General features: G+C 34.7%; 1 protein-coding gene across 2 annotated transcripts in view; it reads right to left on the bottom strand.

The window, feature by feature from the left end:
- ADGRA3 (adhesion G protein-coupled receptor A3) overlaps nt 1-16,204 on the bottom strand; it is a 62,707-nt gene that overhangs the window by 23,324 nt on the left and 23,179 nt on the right. For both annotated transcript variants that reach the window (XM_051617682.1, XM_051617683.1), the window contains exons 3-8: nt 11,868-11,939; nt 10,450-10,521; nt 9,466-9,537; nt 7,765-7,925; nt 6,682-6,895; nt 5,536-5,700 (exon numbers count right to left, since the gene is read on the bottom strand). In XM_051617682.1, coding sequence (XP_051473642.1) covers nt 5,536-5,700; nt 6,682-6,895; nt 7,765-7,925; nt 9,466-9,537; nt 10,450-10,521; nt 11,868-11,939 — 756 coding nt within the window. The remainder of the gene's footprint in view (nt 1-5,535; nt 5,701-6,681; nt 6,896-7,764; nt 7,926-9,465; nt 9,538-10,449; nt 10,522-11,867; nt 11,940-16,204) is intronic.

Here is a 16,204-nt window from a genome sequence, read left to right as displayed (position 1 = left end):
AGGCTTTCAGTACCATAAGCAAGTCAAGCTCCTTGAACAACTGTTTTTTGCAGTCAGAAGTACCTCAAAGGGCCTTGCATAAAGTAGTTGTTTCCAATAATTGAAAAGGCTGAACAAATAATTCTGTTAGATTACACTTTTACTTTTATATCTAGACTGCATTTTGGTACATAGCTATTTAGTCACTGCTATCACCTAAATTGAGAGATGTTCAGAATATATCTACATTTGGAAAAAATAAACAAATTCTGTGTTTGTAGGAGGATGAAGTAAACACCTTGAAGAATGTTCCATTTCTGGAAATTAAAATTTAAACAATATTTCCAAGCAGAGAAACTGAACAAATCTCTGGTCAGCTCCATTTACCTTCTTTATTCATCAGTTGAGTAACATTAGTTAAATTGTATTAAATTATGCAAGTGATAAATCTCTTGGGGTATACTGAAAGTCTTCTCTATCTCAAATTTCTATTTATTCCTGACCAGCTTCAACAGAACAATTTCAGCATGTTCAGTAATGGAACAAAGATTCTTACTTCAGGCCATTTTGGGAAAAATTACTTAGGTTTGGGCAACAAGCAACTCAAAGACAGTTGCTGACAGCATCCTTAAAATGCACAGGTCATGCAAATGACTGTAAAAGAATTCAAAGCCAGTAAGGAATCTAACTGAAAAAACTAGACATTAATTAAAACAAACCAAAATAAAAAACAAAGGCTTAAATTTCCACCATCTTTTCTAACAGCTTTGGCATTACAAATCAGCTCTCCATATTGTAGTGACGTTTAGTTAAGATACAGAGACTTATTATTACAACCATCATTGGAATATCTGAATACTAGAAGAGACTGAAGAACATTTGGGTATTGTAGCAGAGGTTCATGCAGCCTTGCAAATATGCTCACACTTATACTCAGAGCCTCAGCAGCCACTTCAAGAAATTAACAGAAGTGTCAGCATTCCTTTATCAGAACAGAAAACATATATCAGAACTGGTGGCAATGGTGGTGGTTTAAAGGAAGAAGAAAAAAAATTAAATAATAATTAGAACACTTTTAAAATTCCAGGAATTACGTACAGTTCTTTTAGAGAGTGCAAATTAAGCCAAAGAACAAGTATAGATTCTGCAACAGTAATGTAAAATTATTTACCATCTTTTCTCGCATACAGAAGAAAAGCCAGCAGAAAGGAGAAAGATTTTCCTTAGAAAAATCACAACCACCTTTGTGAATTGCTGCAGTCACAGTAGTGACCTTAGTGCAACACTACATGTACCCTAGCAAGCTAGGAAAAATATCACTTTGGATTATGTCTGGCCACAGACAGAGCAAGTTATGGATCTGCTGAGAGGTGAGGAAGGGATGAGTCGATACAATATATGTTGACTTACGTAAGTTTCCAAAATTTCTGTATACACAAGTCCAATCAATACAGACTGGGGAAAAACTGAGGAAAGATCATCTTCATCCAAAGATGAACTACTTCCATGTTCCCACTTCTTATGGATACATAAAAAGCCTTCAAAGAATGAAGGCAAAAAGAAAACAGGCATATGAGGACAAATAATAAATCAGCTGGCACAGCTGTTAGAAGACATGCAGGCCCACAAATACTTTGCGTAATACACTCAAACCTCAGTTTCCAGAATACAGAGTCAGGTTTCCAGAAACACTGACACTGGGGTGCCAAAACATAATTTCCAAAAGAATTCTATCAACACTGAAATTTTTGTATTAAAGTTTTCACATCAAAGATGCCACTTTGAAAAGGATATCTGTTTCTGTCTTTGCAGACTGTTTTCCAAAAGTTGTATTTTCCCAAAGTATTTTAAGTTGAAGTGTAGTCAGCTCAGTTTTGACTGAATGTATTGCCTTACAGACTGAGTGCCACATGGCCTAACGATAATTTAATCTCTGCAGTCCTGACAGATATTGTATGACAACCTCCAAGACAAATATTTTCACTGAAAAAATGGCATTTGCCCTTCCTTTCCTCACTATTCACACTTACTGCTAAAGAATTAGAAAAAGAAAAACGAGCATGAAACACTAGAACTCAAATGAAAATCAAGTTTTTCAGGAGAGCTTTAATTACTGTATTTTCACACAAATGTAATTTCTTAGTTCTCTCTTTATGTATCTTCTTGAATTACTATAGCCAACAAAGGGAAAAAGTGACAGTTTCAGTGTCTACATTACTTCAAAGGTTATTACATTATCGCAAGATTATTTGCCTTCTCTCTCTGTTCTTCTCTCCACTTCCCGTTTTTTATCCATCTCTTTCATTTCTGTTACTTTCCCTTTACTTCTACAGCCTTCACTTTTCATTCATCTCCCTGTGCTCCCTAGACAGCATTTTATCATATTTTACCATGATCTTCTCAAAAGACTACTAGCAATGCCAGACAGTCATATAGTCTGTACTACCTTTGTAACAAATTCAGGTATCTACAGGAAAATTTTACTAATAAAACTAATATATTATTAATCTAATGATTTAGAAAGCTTTCCACTAAACTGGACATAAAAGGTGAGCAATTTAGAAGTCCCAGCTTTCTGCCATAAAGCAACACAAATGCACAATGCCTAAGAGAAGTGCTTTGTGGGGAACAGTGTCCCTTATCCTCTCCCCTCTCCCATTAATAATACCCCTTGAGCAGGTACAAGTTTCTTTTTAGTCCCCTGGTGAATCAGACAGAGGAACTGATTCCAGCTGTAACTACAGTTCCTTTATTCCTTGTTTTTATTAAGTGAATGTAAACCTGGTCCATTCTCAGCCATGAAGGGTTTCCTCCCAGTACCTGTATGAGATAAGATTATGAGACCCTCTCTACTTCCAAAGAAGCCAGAGAGCACAGGCCTCCAGCCAGGCTCAAAAGGTAACTAATGACATGAAATTCTCCTCATGCAAACAAAGGCTAAAGAACTTTGGCTACATTCTTAATTTCTTGTGAGCCTAAGCTTGAATATCTTTCACAGTTTACCCAACTGCCAGCAGAAGGGCAAATCTGGACTGTATTAACACATTTATTTCATCACTGTTTATAATTAGGTGCTCAAAATTTATCACATATACATGAGAGTAGACAGCTGTGGAGAAGAAGATGGTTCATTTACATTTAAGTACTGTAATTTCATTTCAGGAAAAAAAACCCAAAACAACAGACTGTGAGGTTATAAAAGAATCCTTCCCTTCATGCATATTTATTCTATTTTGAAAGCATTCATTTATTTAAACCAACAATAACTTGCAGTTACAATGAGTTTTTGTATCATAACTTCATTAGCTTACAGGTAATCTGTTTTTCTTATTACATCTTAGTAATTCTCAAAATTCAGCATGACAATTACAGTTTTAAGATTAATTACACCCAACAGTTTTCAAAAGGATAATTATTATATTTAAGAAAGAATTCTGTCAACTTCCAGCATAAAATTATTCTAAACACAACTGTTGAAGTATTTACTGAAGCAGAAACATTAGGTTCCATTTTAGCATGCAATAATGTGTTTTCAATATAATCATGAATTGTGACATATTCAGGGATATTATGAGTGAGACTTAGAAGAAAATCTAATTTTTCAAAAAATAGATTTCATGACGAAGACAGTTTTTGCCTAAACTTTGTAAATTCATGTTAAACTACTATTTCTGAGCCAAAGAGACTGAAGACAAACATCCTCCTTTGCTACACTTTGCTATTCCATCTCTGAAGGGATAAAAATCTAGATGCCAGTTTTGAAACAGCTTTCAAGCTAAAATGACTAACCAGTTCTAACTAAAAAGCTATAAAATCAAATTCACCTAGGATCATTTACAGCCATCTGCTCAGAACCATTTTCTCACTAGTCAAAGCCTTATTTCCATATGGTCTCAAAGGTGAAAAATTAAGTCTTTATTATTATTCTACCTAAACTACAAGTCTGTTATAGTAAACCCCGACATCATGAACTTTTTGATAAGCTTAACATTTCCTGAAATCTTATTTCTTTCTACTGAATTCCAGAGGGGGTAAATCCTATTACACTGAACAGTCACTGAACAGCACAGGTTAATTTAATGGAAAACACTTTGAAATAAGCCTTTACCATCTGTTTTCACCTCTAATGGCAAATCAAAGAAGAATGATTCACACTAGAATCATTAAAAAAATGCATAAGTGATTTAAATAGATGTGTTCTTTGATGAATATACCATGCATCTGTTTGACTTTCTTCACCTTTTATCTTACATTCTCATTTTCTAATGTGATGCTCATCTCTGCAGTTGAAACCACCTCAGTATAAAAAGCAGATACGCACAAAGTTTCTTATATAAAAATTCCTTACAATGTGAAAGCGAAGCTCTTCAGTAGTTTCAAACTGCCTCTGTGCAGCAAGTGATCTTAACACTACTTCCCTTACTAATAGTTCCCCATACACCAAGCTACCCTCATCTTAAATTGCTCAAGCAATAAAGATGAACACAGAACAAACGCTCTCAGCAAGAACTTTACCTGAATTTTGCTACTACTGAAGGTCTTCTGCACTCGAAAGCTTGTCTTTTCTCCCCCATAAAACTATGTCCCAGCAACACGCTTTAACTTACTTTTCAGTTCTTACAACATAAAATTTATGGTCTTAGATTAGCTGTACAGAAAGAAGACAACCTTAAATAATTCTAATGTACACAGGGAAAGGAAGAAAAGGTTGTAAATGTAAGCAAAAGATGGAGCTGAAGATCAACATATCCAAGCAGCATAAGTCAAAATAAATGAATGGGCAAAAGTAGTTATTACATTAAGAAACCCTACAAACTGTAGTGAAAACACATGCTATGACATACACTAATTCTCAGCAGAAGCTACTGCAGGGAGGTACAACACAGAGTAGTTATAAAGGGAATTACCTTACATACAGAGAATCTATACAGAAGCTATCTGTTACAGCTGGCACCTCCAGGAGTAACGTGTTGTTAGAGTGACCAGCAGCAGAAAGATCAGAAAAGGGAAAACAGGTGAAGAGGTAAGAACAAAAGATAAAATATTCTGCAATACCCAACAAAACGGAACATCAGAGCTACCATTATAGTCCCAAAAATCATTGAAAGGAAGCATCATTAATATTATTTACTCTAATACTCACAGGAAAAAAACACTACATTACATGTTTCTTATATAGTGATCTTGTCATATGGGAGCAGGAGGGTTTTAAAAACAGAATGATAATCCAGTGCCCCCCCATCAGTATGTGGTCCAACTCCAACTTATATATGATTAAAGTTTTACTCTATTCTAATAATTTCATTTGTATATTTCAAATACCATACCTTACTTTCCATCTCTTCCAAAGATGAAAGTTAACAGGCTTAGAGTTTAACATTTCGTGGTCTAGTTATGTGTAATTCTTTCAATACATACTAGTTTAGAACAGTTAAAAATCTATTACACAACATTTACAAACAAACATCCACATAGGTGCCTTTAAAGCACAGTATCTTAGTTAAAACTAAAATTAAATTGACTGTTTTCTCTGAAAAAAAAATTGAGGTTACCAACCTGAAATCTCCTTTATTGTTCATAACCCTCTCTGGAGGGCAGTACTGTGCAGAACTTTCTAACACCACAATGTCTACTGTCCTTGTGTTATTCCCACGTCTGGTTTGTACATGGCAACCCCAGTTTCCTGTGGAGCCAGCTTGAATGTTTGAGATTGTCAGTGCACTGGGAAGATAAAACAAACGAATAAAACACAACAGTCTTGCAATAAAACGTATGTAAGCTTTTATCAAAAGATGAAGCAGAGAAAGACAATGGAAGAACCAACCAGTTACCTACAACTGTGTGATCTTAACAAACCAGAGCTACCTATGATTAAATGTATTGTAATTAACAGAGTATTCTGTTATATATATACTGAAGAATATATATATACACTGAAGAATAGTATTCACTATTCTTCTAGCTCTCAAATTTTGCCAAGGTAGGGAATGAAAAAGAACAGCCATGGGAAAAAGTTCCCTCGCTACAAAAAAAAAAAAAAAGATGCAAGTCCAAATTGCCCAAGTGCTATCATTGCTCTTCAACAAAAAATTTTTATAGTTGTTCCAGAAAGACCAAACTAAAATCACTTCCCAAATGCATAATCTGTGAGACAGTTAGAAGCCCTATTTTATTGATACAATTACAGGATATATAACCACTCTGTAGATGCTGAATGAGTCAAAAATCTGCTGCAGGCAGAATAAATTTCACTTAGAGATCTCTGCTGGACAACTTCAATATTACCAACTGTGGTGTGCTCAAAAGGAAGAAGAAAGAATCCATTAGTAGTTCAATTAAATGCCTTGGTTTTGTAATTTTAATGTTCCAAGAGAACAAATGCATACTACCACAAACATTTTATATGAAGTGCATTGAGTAAGCTCTGGAGATAATTATAACCTAACAGTCCCAGGCTACTTGCTCTAACTAACCCTGGGATTCTGACTAATCAAATCTCTAGATCTCCCTCCCCAAACTTTACAGCTAGCAACAGTGACCTAACCCTGGTAATTTAAGACATGTCAGAGACCACTTCCCTACTTGGGATGTTTCTACATATGTTCACGCAGCGAGGATACAACCTTACTGGTTATGGAAAGAGTCACTAAATTAGAGCAAAAAACAAGGAGTGTGAAATACATTTTCTCTTTATAGATTCACCTGGCAATCAGTGAACAGTTGTGAATCATGTTTTTTTCAACAAAAATACCCTGGGACTCATCAGTTTCCACTATCTTTCCATCCTGATACCACAAGACTTGCATGTCTTGATCAATATATGAAGCCATACATTGGAAGGGTAGACTATCTCCTTCAAAGACAACCTGACGGTGAGATGGAGTCATATAGAAAGATGGTAATTCAAGTGGTGGTTCTAGAATTCAAGAAAGAAAAGAACAATTAAAAGCAAGAATCTGTTACATACATAATTTTCAAGAGGTGAAAAATACACTAAGAAAGTACATCTATTGATATAACCTCCTTGTAAGCTGCATCTTGAAGACTTACATAAAAACTACATTTGATGCATCAGATATTGAAAAATTCAGATTGTCATCACATTCTTTTTCAAAATGTGTATTCCCTTATTTAGTTTCAAAAATCTTTTGCTAGCCCATATCCGTAAGAGTGAAAAATAGAAATATATTTATGCATTTTATTGCTTCACAATTTCTCACTTAATATTTCAAAATCACAAATACATGTTTCATTATTTTGACAAATGGAATAACTTTAAAACAACAAAGAAGTTAAAGCAAGCTGGTCATGATTTCATCACAAGAAGAAAGTTAGTCAAAACCGAATGACCACGTAAGGGAAGCAAGGAAGTAAGACTTTTTAACTTCAGAATAACTAATGGAATAATTTGCACATCGGAAGTCAGATAGCTAGACTTGGGGAAAAAAAAATATCAGTTTCTGATTCCTGTTGTGAAATTTACATAAAAAACCCTGAAAAACATGGATTAGCAAGAAAAAGGAGTTAATTTCCAAAGAGAGCTACTCATCCCTAGTTTCTTCAGACTAACATCCATAATTCCCAATTTATTTATTATTTATTTCCAAAAGCAAACAACACTGAATCATGACTGAACGTCAACATTTGAAAATGAATCACTATTACCACCATTCTGTAAGTGCTGAATTATAGGGAAACACAGGAAAAGGAAAAAAGTGTGTTCACTAATAGTAACAAGATATGGAATGCATTAGAAAGTAAGTATTGGTTGTCATGGGTGCTTACCACAGGTCAGAAGCTCCTGCTTAACACCAGTCACCATCTGTGACTGAAGAGACTTGGGATAAGCACATTTGGTTTCACGTACAGTTATATTTCTTTCTTTTAACCACTGATGCATCCACAGTATGTTGCAATCACAAAGGAGATAATCAGTCTGAAATTCTCTGCAACACAAAATAGGCATTCACAATGACAAAATGCAACACTTACAAGGTCTGAAGGCTTGACACCATTAGCTGTGCAATGCCTCTCATTGTCACAGACACACAGACAACAAGCAGTCAAACCCCAGAATACAGCAGAGTTGCCAGGCCAGTACATACTGGAAGATACTCTAATCCTCTGCAGGTTGTGGTCTAGGAAAAAAGGTATATAATCCCCAAGAAAAGGAAACCTAATTTCTAGTATTTTCTTACATGGAGGGAGTTTATGTTCTTTAAGTGAACAATAACAAAGAATTTTTTAATATCCATCATCATAACTTAAGAACACAGTTCATTTCTTCACTTGAGCAATCAAATGCTTTAACAGTAAAATGAACAGAAATATTAAAATAGCCTCTCACCTAGTTCTCTTTTCAGAACCACTGTTCACACCATTTTAATGACTCTCTTTTATGTGAACATCATAAGGCTTTTCATTAATTCAGAAAGCCTCTGCTGTATAATTTAATACTTTCTACTAAAAAGAATTATCGAATTACCCCATAGGTGTCTGTTGTAGTCAGCCACAGTAAAAGAGAACATAAATATTTTATCTGTTTAGAAACAGTTTAAAAAGTATCCAAATTTATTGCTTCGTCTACCTATCTTTTACCCCTAGTGAAAATATAATTTATCCTTTTCTTTGCAAACATCTAGAGGGTAACAACATCACAGGCACTTCAAACAATCAATTAACATTCCTGTGAAAATCCATTTGGTGTTTGTTCACAGGAATTCCTCCAGACACACACACTTTTAACAGCAATTGTTATATCCAGGTTCTTTTATTCAGACCTGTGATGTTCTTGGACAGAAACCTTTATGTACACAATTAAAATACCAAGCATAACAACTTATGAACAATTAAAAGAAACTGGAGGAGGGAAAGAAACATTTTCCATTATAAACAAGAAATATATTCTATGTCAAAGCCAGAAGTCAGAACTTTTGAGAAAGTCCCAGTACAGTGAGCCAACTGTCACGACTACAAGGAAAAAACACAAGCTAATCATCAGTATTGACAGGTTTTTTCTTTTACTTTCGTCCTTATAGAAGATTACAACTCTCCTGAAATTAAAGGAGAGAAAAATAGCATGAGGTTGAGATGTACCCACCGCTATGTGTTAACAAAACTACACTGTTCTTCAAGGACTAAGATCATCCTTAAACCTGTTTGTTCCATTTGTTAAAAAAAAGGTGTAAAATGGTATTTGTTTAATATAAAGTAATAAATTATGCATAGGGTAACATTTTCAGAAGCCCAGATGACAGAGTAGTTTTGTTCTCTCAGAACTACATACAAATACTGAGCATCTTTTGAAGGAACCTATGTAAACACTCAAATATCTGTATGCACATTCCCCATGCACTTATCCAGATGAAGAAACCATTGCTATGAGGTTTAAAAGTAAAAATGCAAAACCATAATACAAGTGTATATAAAATGGTTTTTGTTAACAAATTATTATGCAAATTAAGATTAGATGTAATAAGTACTTACAGAGACTTCAGTGAACCAAGATGATCAAATGTTCCCTGTGTAAGGGTAGAAAACAGATTTCCAGAAAGATTCCTAAGAAATAAAAGTATAATTATTTAAACTCATTCTCAAGTAACTGACATTTGAAATAACAAAAACCCACCTCTTCAAGGTTAACAGTATTTTAAAATCTACAAGATACTATTCTGACACACTGTCATAGTTGATAGGACTGTAAGAATAATAATCAGGTCTGATAGCCTAGCAAACATCCCAAAAAAACCTGTGCCCCAATACTTCTTTCTCAGATGAAGAATTTTAAGGATTGGGAAAAAAGACTGAGAGCAAATACTTAAATTTTATTTAAAGCAATAACTAAAACATGTTGAACACACATTTCAAGAAATTTAAAATAAACGTTGTTGTTCACAGTGAATTGATGTGTTGCTATTAACACACTATAAGAAGCATTTTTGTTCTATCAGACTATTTTTAAAAAATATTATACATCCCATTTTCAGTGTATAAGTGAAAGCAGCGTGTAGTAATCTAACAACCAGGACAAAGAAACATTCCATACTGCTACATGTTATTTCTTAAAGTAAATTAAGAACTACGAAATGTGCAAGAAAAAACAGCAAAACACAACTACACTGATGCCACAGTAGAAGGCACAGGTATTAAGAGGTTTTTTAACCTTAACATATGTTTCTAGGGAAAATATCTTGTGCTGCTACTTCCCGTATCTCCTTCCTCCACTCTGCCTCCTAAGAAACTGGAAAATGGTTGCAAAGCAGACAGAGCACAGAACAGTATGCTTTTGGTTGCCCCCACTGCCCTGTTTTGGTTTTTTAAGCTTGCTACTGAGTAACAAAGCATAATCACAGCCACACTGCATGTCTTTCAAGTGCACGCTTAAAACCAAACTACTCCCCTTGAAACGAACAACATTAACTTACATAAGAACAATTATAAGTTTAATTATATACATCAAATTATACTTACAATCTAATAAGATTTACAAGTCCTCTAAATATATCTGCATTCAGGCAGCCTATTCTGTTATTAGTCAAGTCTCTACACATAGGAGAAAAGCAAAAAATGAAATAAACCTTTTTATTTCCAAATCACATACAGTTTGAAAACAAAAGTATTTCAACTAAAATTAATGAGTAGCAGACTGCATCATATATACACTAAGACTTTTTCAGCAAAACCCAAAAGATACTGCTATATGAGTGTACACACATGCACAGAGTATTTAATTTCTAAAGTAATAATGGTTTGCCCATATACAGTCAAATAAGCCTAGCCTTACCAGTAAACCCCCTTAGAACAGGCTTGGCTTACATCACTACAAAGAAAATTTTTGTATTTGTACAGTAGATTCATCACATGCACTACATCACTTTAATTTTTTTATGTGATAGAGAGACCTATACTACTGTATTTATTGTACATAAATAGGACCACATCTGTATTTATACTTGGATAAATATTTAAATATTACATATTTTGCAATGTAGGCCTTAGATGAAAGTGCCAAAAATTCTTAAATTAAAAAAAAATTAAGCTTGCAAGTCATAATGGTCCCGAATTGGTCCTTCAGCTTTATTTTTAAGGTTTTCAGAAGTGCAATTACCAACAAAATTTCATTTTAAGTGAGCCAGATCATCTGATTAGTGACAAATGATTACATATATTATAAAAATTTAAGAAGGAAAGCTGTATGCTGACTAAAAGTCAGGGGAGGCTAATCACCAAGTCTTAAAGGCTTTCCCGGGTATTCTGAAAATCTGAAGTGTATTAAAAAAAGAAAAAGGAAGAAAGAAAAGGGAAAAAAAAAATAAAAAAGGCCATCATGCTGACATCTTTTCAGGTTTCATCTGGGACAGAGTTTTTCCAGGCAAGGTATAAATCCTCCAAAAATGTGTTAATGGGGATGTTGGCACAACCTTCAATAAAGCAGCATTAACAGCACTGTAACTTTGTAACTTCAGTGTAGTATTAATAGCAAGGGACTCTGTGTTCCACTATGACCTTTGGGGAAAAAAAAACATTAAATCATGATGAGTTTAACATTTAACAAAGCAAGACCTTATGGCATCAAAGCTGAATGAACATTTACCCAGTGATGTTGCAAATCACTGAAATGCAAAAAGGGAGAACTAATATAAGAGAAAGTCAGTAAAAACAAGTGAGACTGCCAAGCCACAAGCAGTGGATGTTATTCAGTCATAGGACTGAAGGCAGACTTTGTTACATACATAGATATGTGTGTAGAAATTAAGACAGCAAATACACATTTAACTTTAAATACATAATAGCATCGATGTCTACATTTCCAGAACTTAAGACTTACTCAGCTTTCAGGGTTTTTTTGTTTGTTTTGCTTAAGCTGACTAGCTAGATATACTACTTACAGTCTTTTCAGAGATGAAAGCCCCAGAAAAGCTCCTGGATCTATAGTACTAATAAGGTTGTTCTTAAGGTCCCTAGAGAGAAAAATTAAAAGATTACATTTATCATAAGCTACCCTTTAAAACAGAGATACATGCATGAGGACACACTTAACTTGTCTCAACCTGGAAACTGCCCAAAAACCCACATAAAACACATTTCTACTTTCTTTCAAAATTTGAAAATCTGTACATAAACTAGAAGAGAAACATAAACATGTGCATTCCTTTAAATTTTCTATCAGTTCCTACCACCTGAAATGGTATGGAGTCAAGGATACTTTGCCAAACAGATTACAAGTGCTCAGTCTCTTAACATTTCCTCATTACACAGTACAACTATTTAGCACAGTGTTGTTGTCTTTAGCCTACCCAATTTTAAATACTTTAGTAGTGCCTAACACCTACCAAAAAGAAGCAAAACAAGATCCTAAAAATACACCAAAGGCATGACATTGAAAGTTTCCACCAGTGTTAATGCCACAAAAGCAAAGCCCTGGCTGAGAATCCCAAATAGAGGTGGTAAAAAAGCTCAGGCTTTTAAATCTTAAGTTTCCAGAGCAGGAGATTGTAAGGAAAAATGTAAAGTAACTAAGCCATTAAACTGCTTTACTAATTGTACAAGTGATATAGGAGTTTTAACTCCTAACTCGAAGTATTTTGCAGATACAGCTTAATTTGAAAGGTCACAGAAAGCATCTGTCAGCATCTACAGTTCTGAATAAACTTTATCACTGCATGAATGCTAAAATTACTTCTACTTCCTTATTCATCCAAGATTTTTATTATATTATTATCTGAAACTTTGCAAGCACTTATTACTAAAAGAAAAATTGCACATTTCTTGAACATGTGAACATTCTGCATTTGAAAATAAAGTAAGTAATTTCAATTTAAAGAAATGTTTTAGTAAGCAAGGGTAGAAAACACATTGCCTAAATTTCCTCAACATTAATAATTCTGCTTGAAAGGGAACAGTACAAGAGGATTACATCTACCATCACACCGATATGCATGAGTGAAAATACAAATTCATCCCAAGATTTCACAATAGCATGTCCTGCAGCCAGACCAACAAACCATGGTATGACAGACAGTGTTGTGGCACATGGATCATGCTTCAATGCTATACCTAATAAACATTTTAAATACTTGAAATACTTCAAATACTTTAAATTTACCTTGCAGTACAGTAAATTAATTTTCAATACAACTATGACATATGCACAATTATCTCAGCTTTAATTTTCTTGCCCTGTACAAAGCAGTATCAGGTGTGAAAGAACTAGTGGTTTTAAGCATCTTTCAGCTGGCTTATAAAACCAGTACCAAGATCACAGCAAATCTGAGAATGCTAAATGTTATTCATCACTTATTTACCATCAGTCCTTGAAACACGGAAGAAAAATTACATTTACTGTTCAGATTTTAAGTTTCAGTTTAAAATCATGTAACCCCCACTTAAAATCCCACTGTAGAAAACACTCCAGAAACTTTGACGACATCCTGGAAATCCACTAGTCTAGATTATCAATGATCTTTAATTTCATTGCTTAAATTCAAAGCATACTGCCTGATACACCTCCTTCTTAAATCCATTGGTTCAGTGGAAAAACCATTATAGTTTTAAAATTAAAAGCAAGAGTTCTACTTCTTCCACAACCTGTTTATACATTTTGTCAGATTAGTTGATAAAAACTGTTTTAGTCTACTCCTTATGTAATTTCTTGCATTTTTTCCCCTCCACTTTAGTAGGTCTTGAAACCAATTCCAGAAGGATAATTACACTAGAATTAATAAATTATTTTTAAAAGAAATGGCAACAATTACGTTTTCATAAAACTCATTCATTGTACTGAATATTCTGTATTTTGTAAGTAAGACAGCAAAGCATTAATGAACCACCATACTGATGTAATTCTTTTAAAAACACCCTGAATTCCCAGTGTTACCATTTTCTCAACTCCCCAACTACAACAGTTGGGGAGTCTCTGGGGTTTTTCCCCCCTCCAAAGGAGCAGTCATTAGTAAGGACTAGCTATGTACTCATCTATCAAAAAGCACATGAGAACTGCGAATAAGATATTGAAAGATGTCAGAATTAACACAGTGCTGACATGTCTGGCATCTCATCAGAAACAGTAAAAGGTATCGATACACAGGCTGGTGCAACTACCAGGACTCCAGGACCTGAGACAGTTACTAAATGAAGAAATGACAGCTGTAGTTTACAAGACTGACAGGATTCTAGCCATACAAGGGAGGAGGGGGAGACAACCTCATCAGAAAGCTGTGTTTAGCTTTAAAGTTTTTATTGTTTTAACACATAAATGCATTTATAAAAATTACCAGGTTTTAGCAATGGGAATGCAATCATCTCAACTGCTGCTTTTAATCATTTCTCTTAGGCAAAGGTCAAGCAAAAGGATATATTTATAGATATTTATTTGTTCAAATAAAAGAAAATCTGTCAAAAAGAAATCCATTAGAAGACAGTTTCAGTTAGGATAATATTTCAAGTTCACCAAGCCCTAGCTCGATGGTACATCTTTTATTTTGTAGCAACTACATCTTTCATCTAGCAATTAAAAATACTGCTAAAAAACCCAAACAAACCACAAACCAGGCAGTAGAGCAATCTTATGCTAAGAATCTATTTTTTAAAAAATAAATTCTAAAATAATTTTCTTTTAAATCTAAACAACACTGCAGATGACAATGCCCTTGTATTTATCAGGAAAGGTGACTAGCTGAGATTAGGAAGTTTTTAAGGGATGTTTTGAGATCTTGTAATCCAACTTCTGGCTAACAGCACAACTAAATCACATCAACTGTCCTGCTGTTATATTCAGTGAAGTATTGAAAACCTCAAAAGATGTACATTTCACCATCTCATCACCCAACTCTAAGTGTTTAACAATTCTCACTATGAAGAATTTTCTTATATCCAGTTGGAACAGCCCTTTTCCAAATCCACAATTAAGCAGGCAAACAGCAATTTACCAACAAGTAAACATATTTTAAGAGCCTGACAATTGCACCTAATGTTACCTTCTTAAATCAAGAAAAACACCTTAATGAAAGAATACTTAAATTTAACTATGATTTGCCATGTAAAAAAAAAATGTTTTAATGTCATTAGAATTTACAATGAAATGTTTCAGCGGTCAGTTGTCTATGACTTAAGAGTGCACATATGCATAATAAAAACTACTTAAGTTTGAATTTATATTACTTAGAATATACTGCTTTCCGTCTCAATGAAGATTGTCTTAATTATTTTTAAAGCATCCTACAGGCACAAAGTATGCATATATATATATACACGTATACATTATTTAGCTCTCTCATCTACCATTGGATAAACAACATTCTCTTCCTCCTGAACAGAACTTGAAAATCAACTTGAATATCATCAGACAAGAAACACATTAACTACCATGGACTCTTACTATATGAAATGCCTTTTCAAAAAGGAAATGGGGGAAGAGGACAAAGTAAGAAACTGCAATCTGTTCAGGAGACTGATTGACAAAGTCCTTTGGGAGACTGTCTTGAAGGGTAAAGGAGTCCAGGAAGGCTGGACATACTTCAAGAAGGAAGTCTTATAGGCCCAGGAGCAGGCTGTCCCCATCGAAGAAGACCAGCCTGGCTGAACAGAAAGATTTGTCTGGACCTCAAGAAGAAAAGGAGAGTTCAAGGCCTCTGGAAGAGAGGACAGGCCTCTCATGAGGAATACAGAGATGGATGAAGGGAGAAAATTAGGAGGGCAAATCAACTTGGCTACTGCTGTCAAAGACAAAAAAAAAAATCTTTCTGTAAATACATTAATAACAAAAGAAGGACTAGGGAGAATCTCTATCCTTTATTGGATGCAGAGGGAAACATAGTGACAAAGGATGAGGAAAAGGATGAGGTGCTAATCACCTTCTTTGCCTCAGTCTTTAGCAATCAAATGGGTTGTCCCCTAGACACGAAGGACCCTGAACTGGAAAATGGGGAGGCAGAGCACAATGAGACCTTTGTAATCCAAGAAGAAATGGTCAGTGACCTGCTACACCATCTAACCATCCATAAGTCCATGGGGCTGGGTGGGTTGCACCCAAGAGTACTGAAGGATTTGTCGAATGCACTCGCCAAGCCTCTTTCCATCATTTTCCAGCAGTCTTGGCTAACTGAGGAGGTCCCAGGGGACTGAAGGGTAACAAATCATAGAATCATATGATATGAAATGTGGTACCCATCCACAACAAAGGCCAAAAAGAGGATCCAGGGAACTAGAGAACTCTAAGTCTGACCTC

Source organism: Apus apus, chromosome 4 (genome assembly GCF_020740795.1).
Source record: "Apus apus isolate bApuApu2 chromosome 4, bApuApu2.pri.cur, whole genome shotgun sequence".
NCBI lineage: Eukaryota > Metazoa > Chordata > Aves > Apodiformes > Apodidae > Apus > Apus apus.
This window is presented reverse-complemented; position numbering and strand designations above follow the sequence as displayed.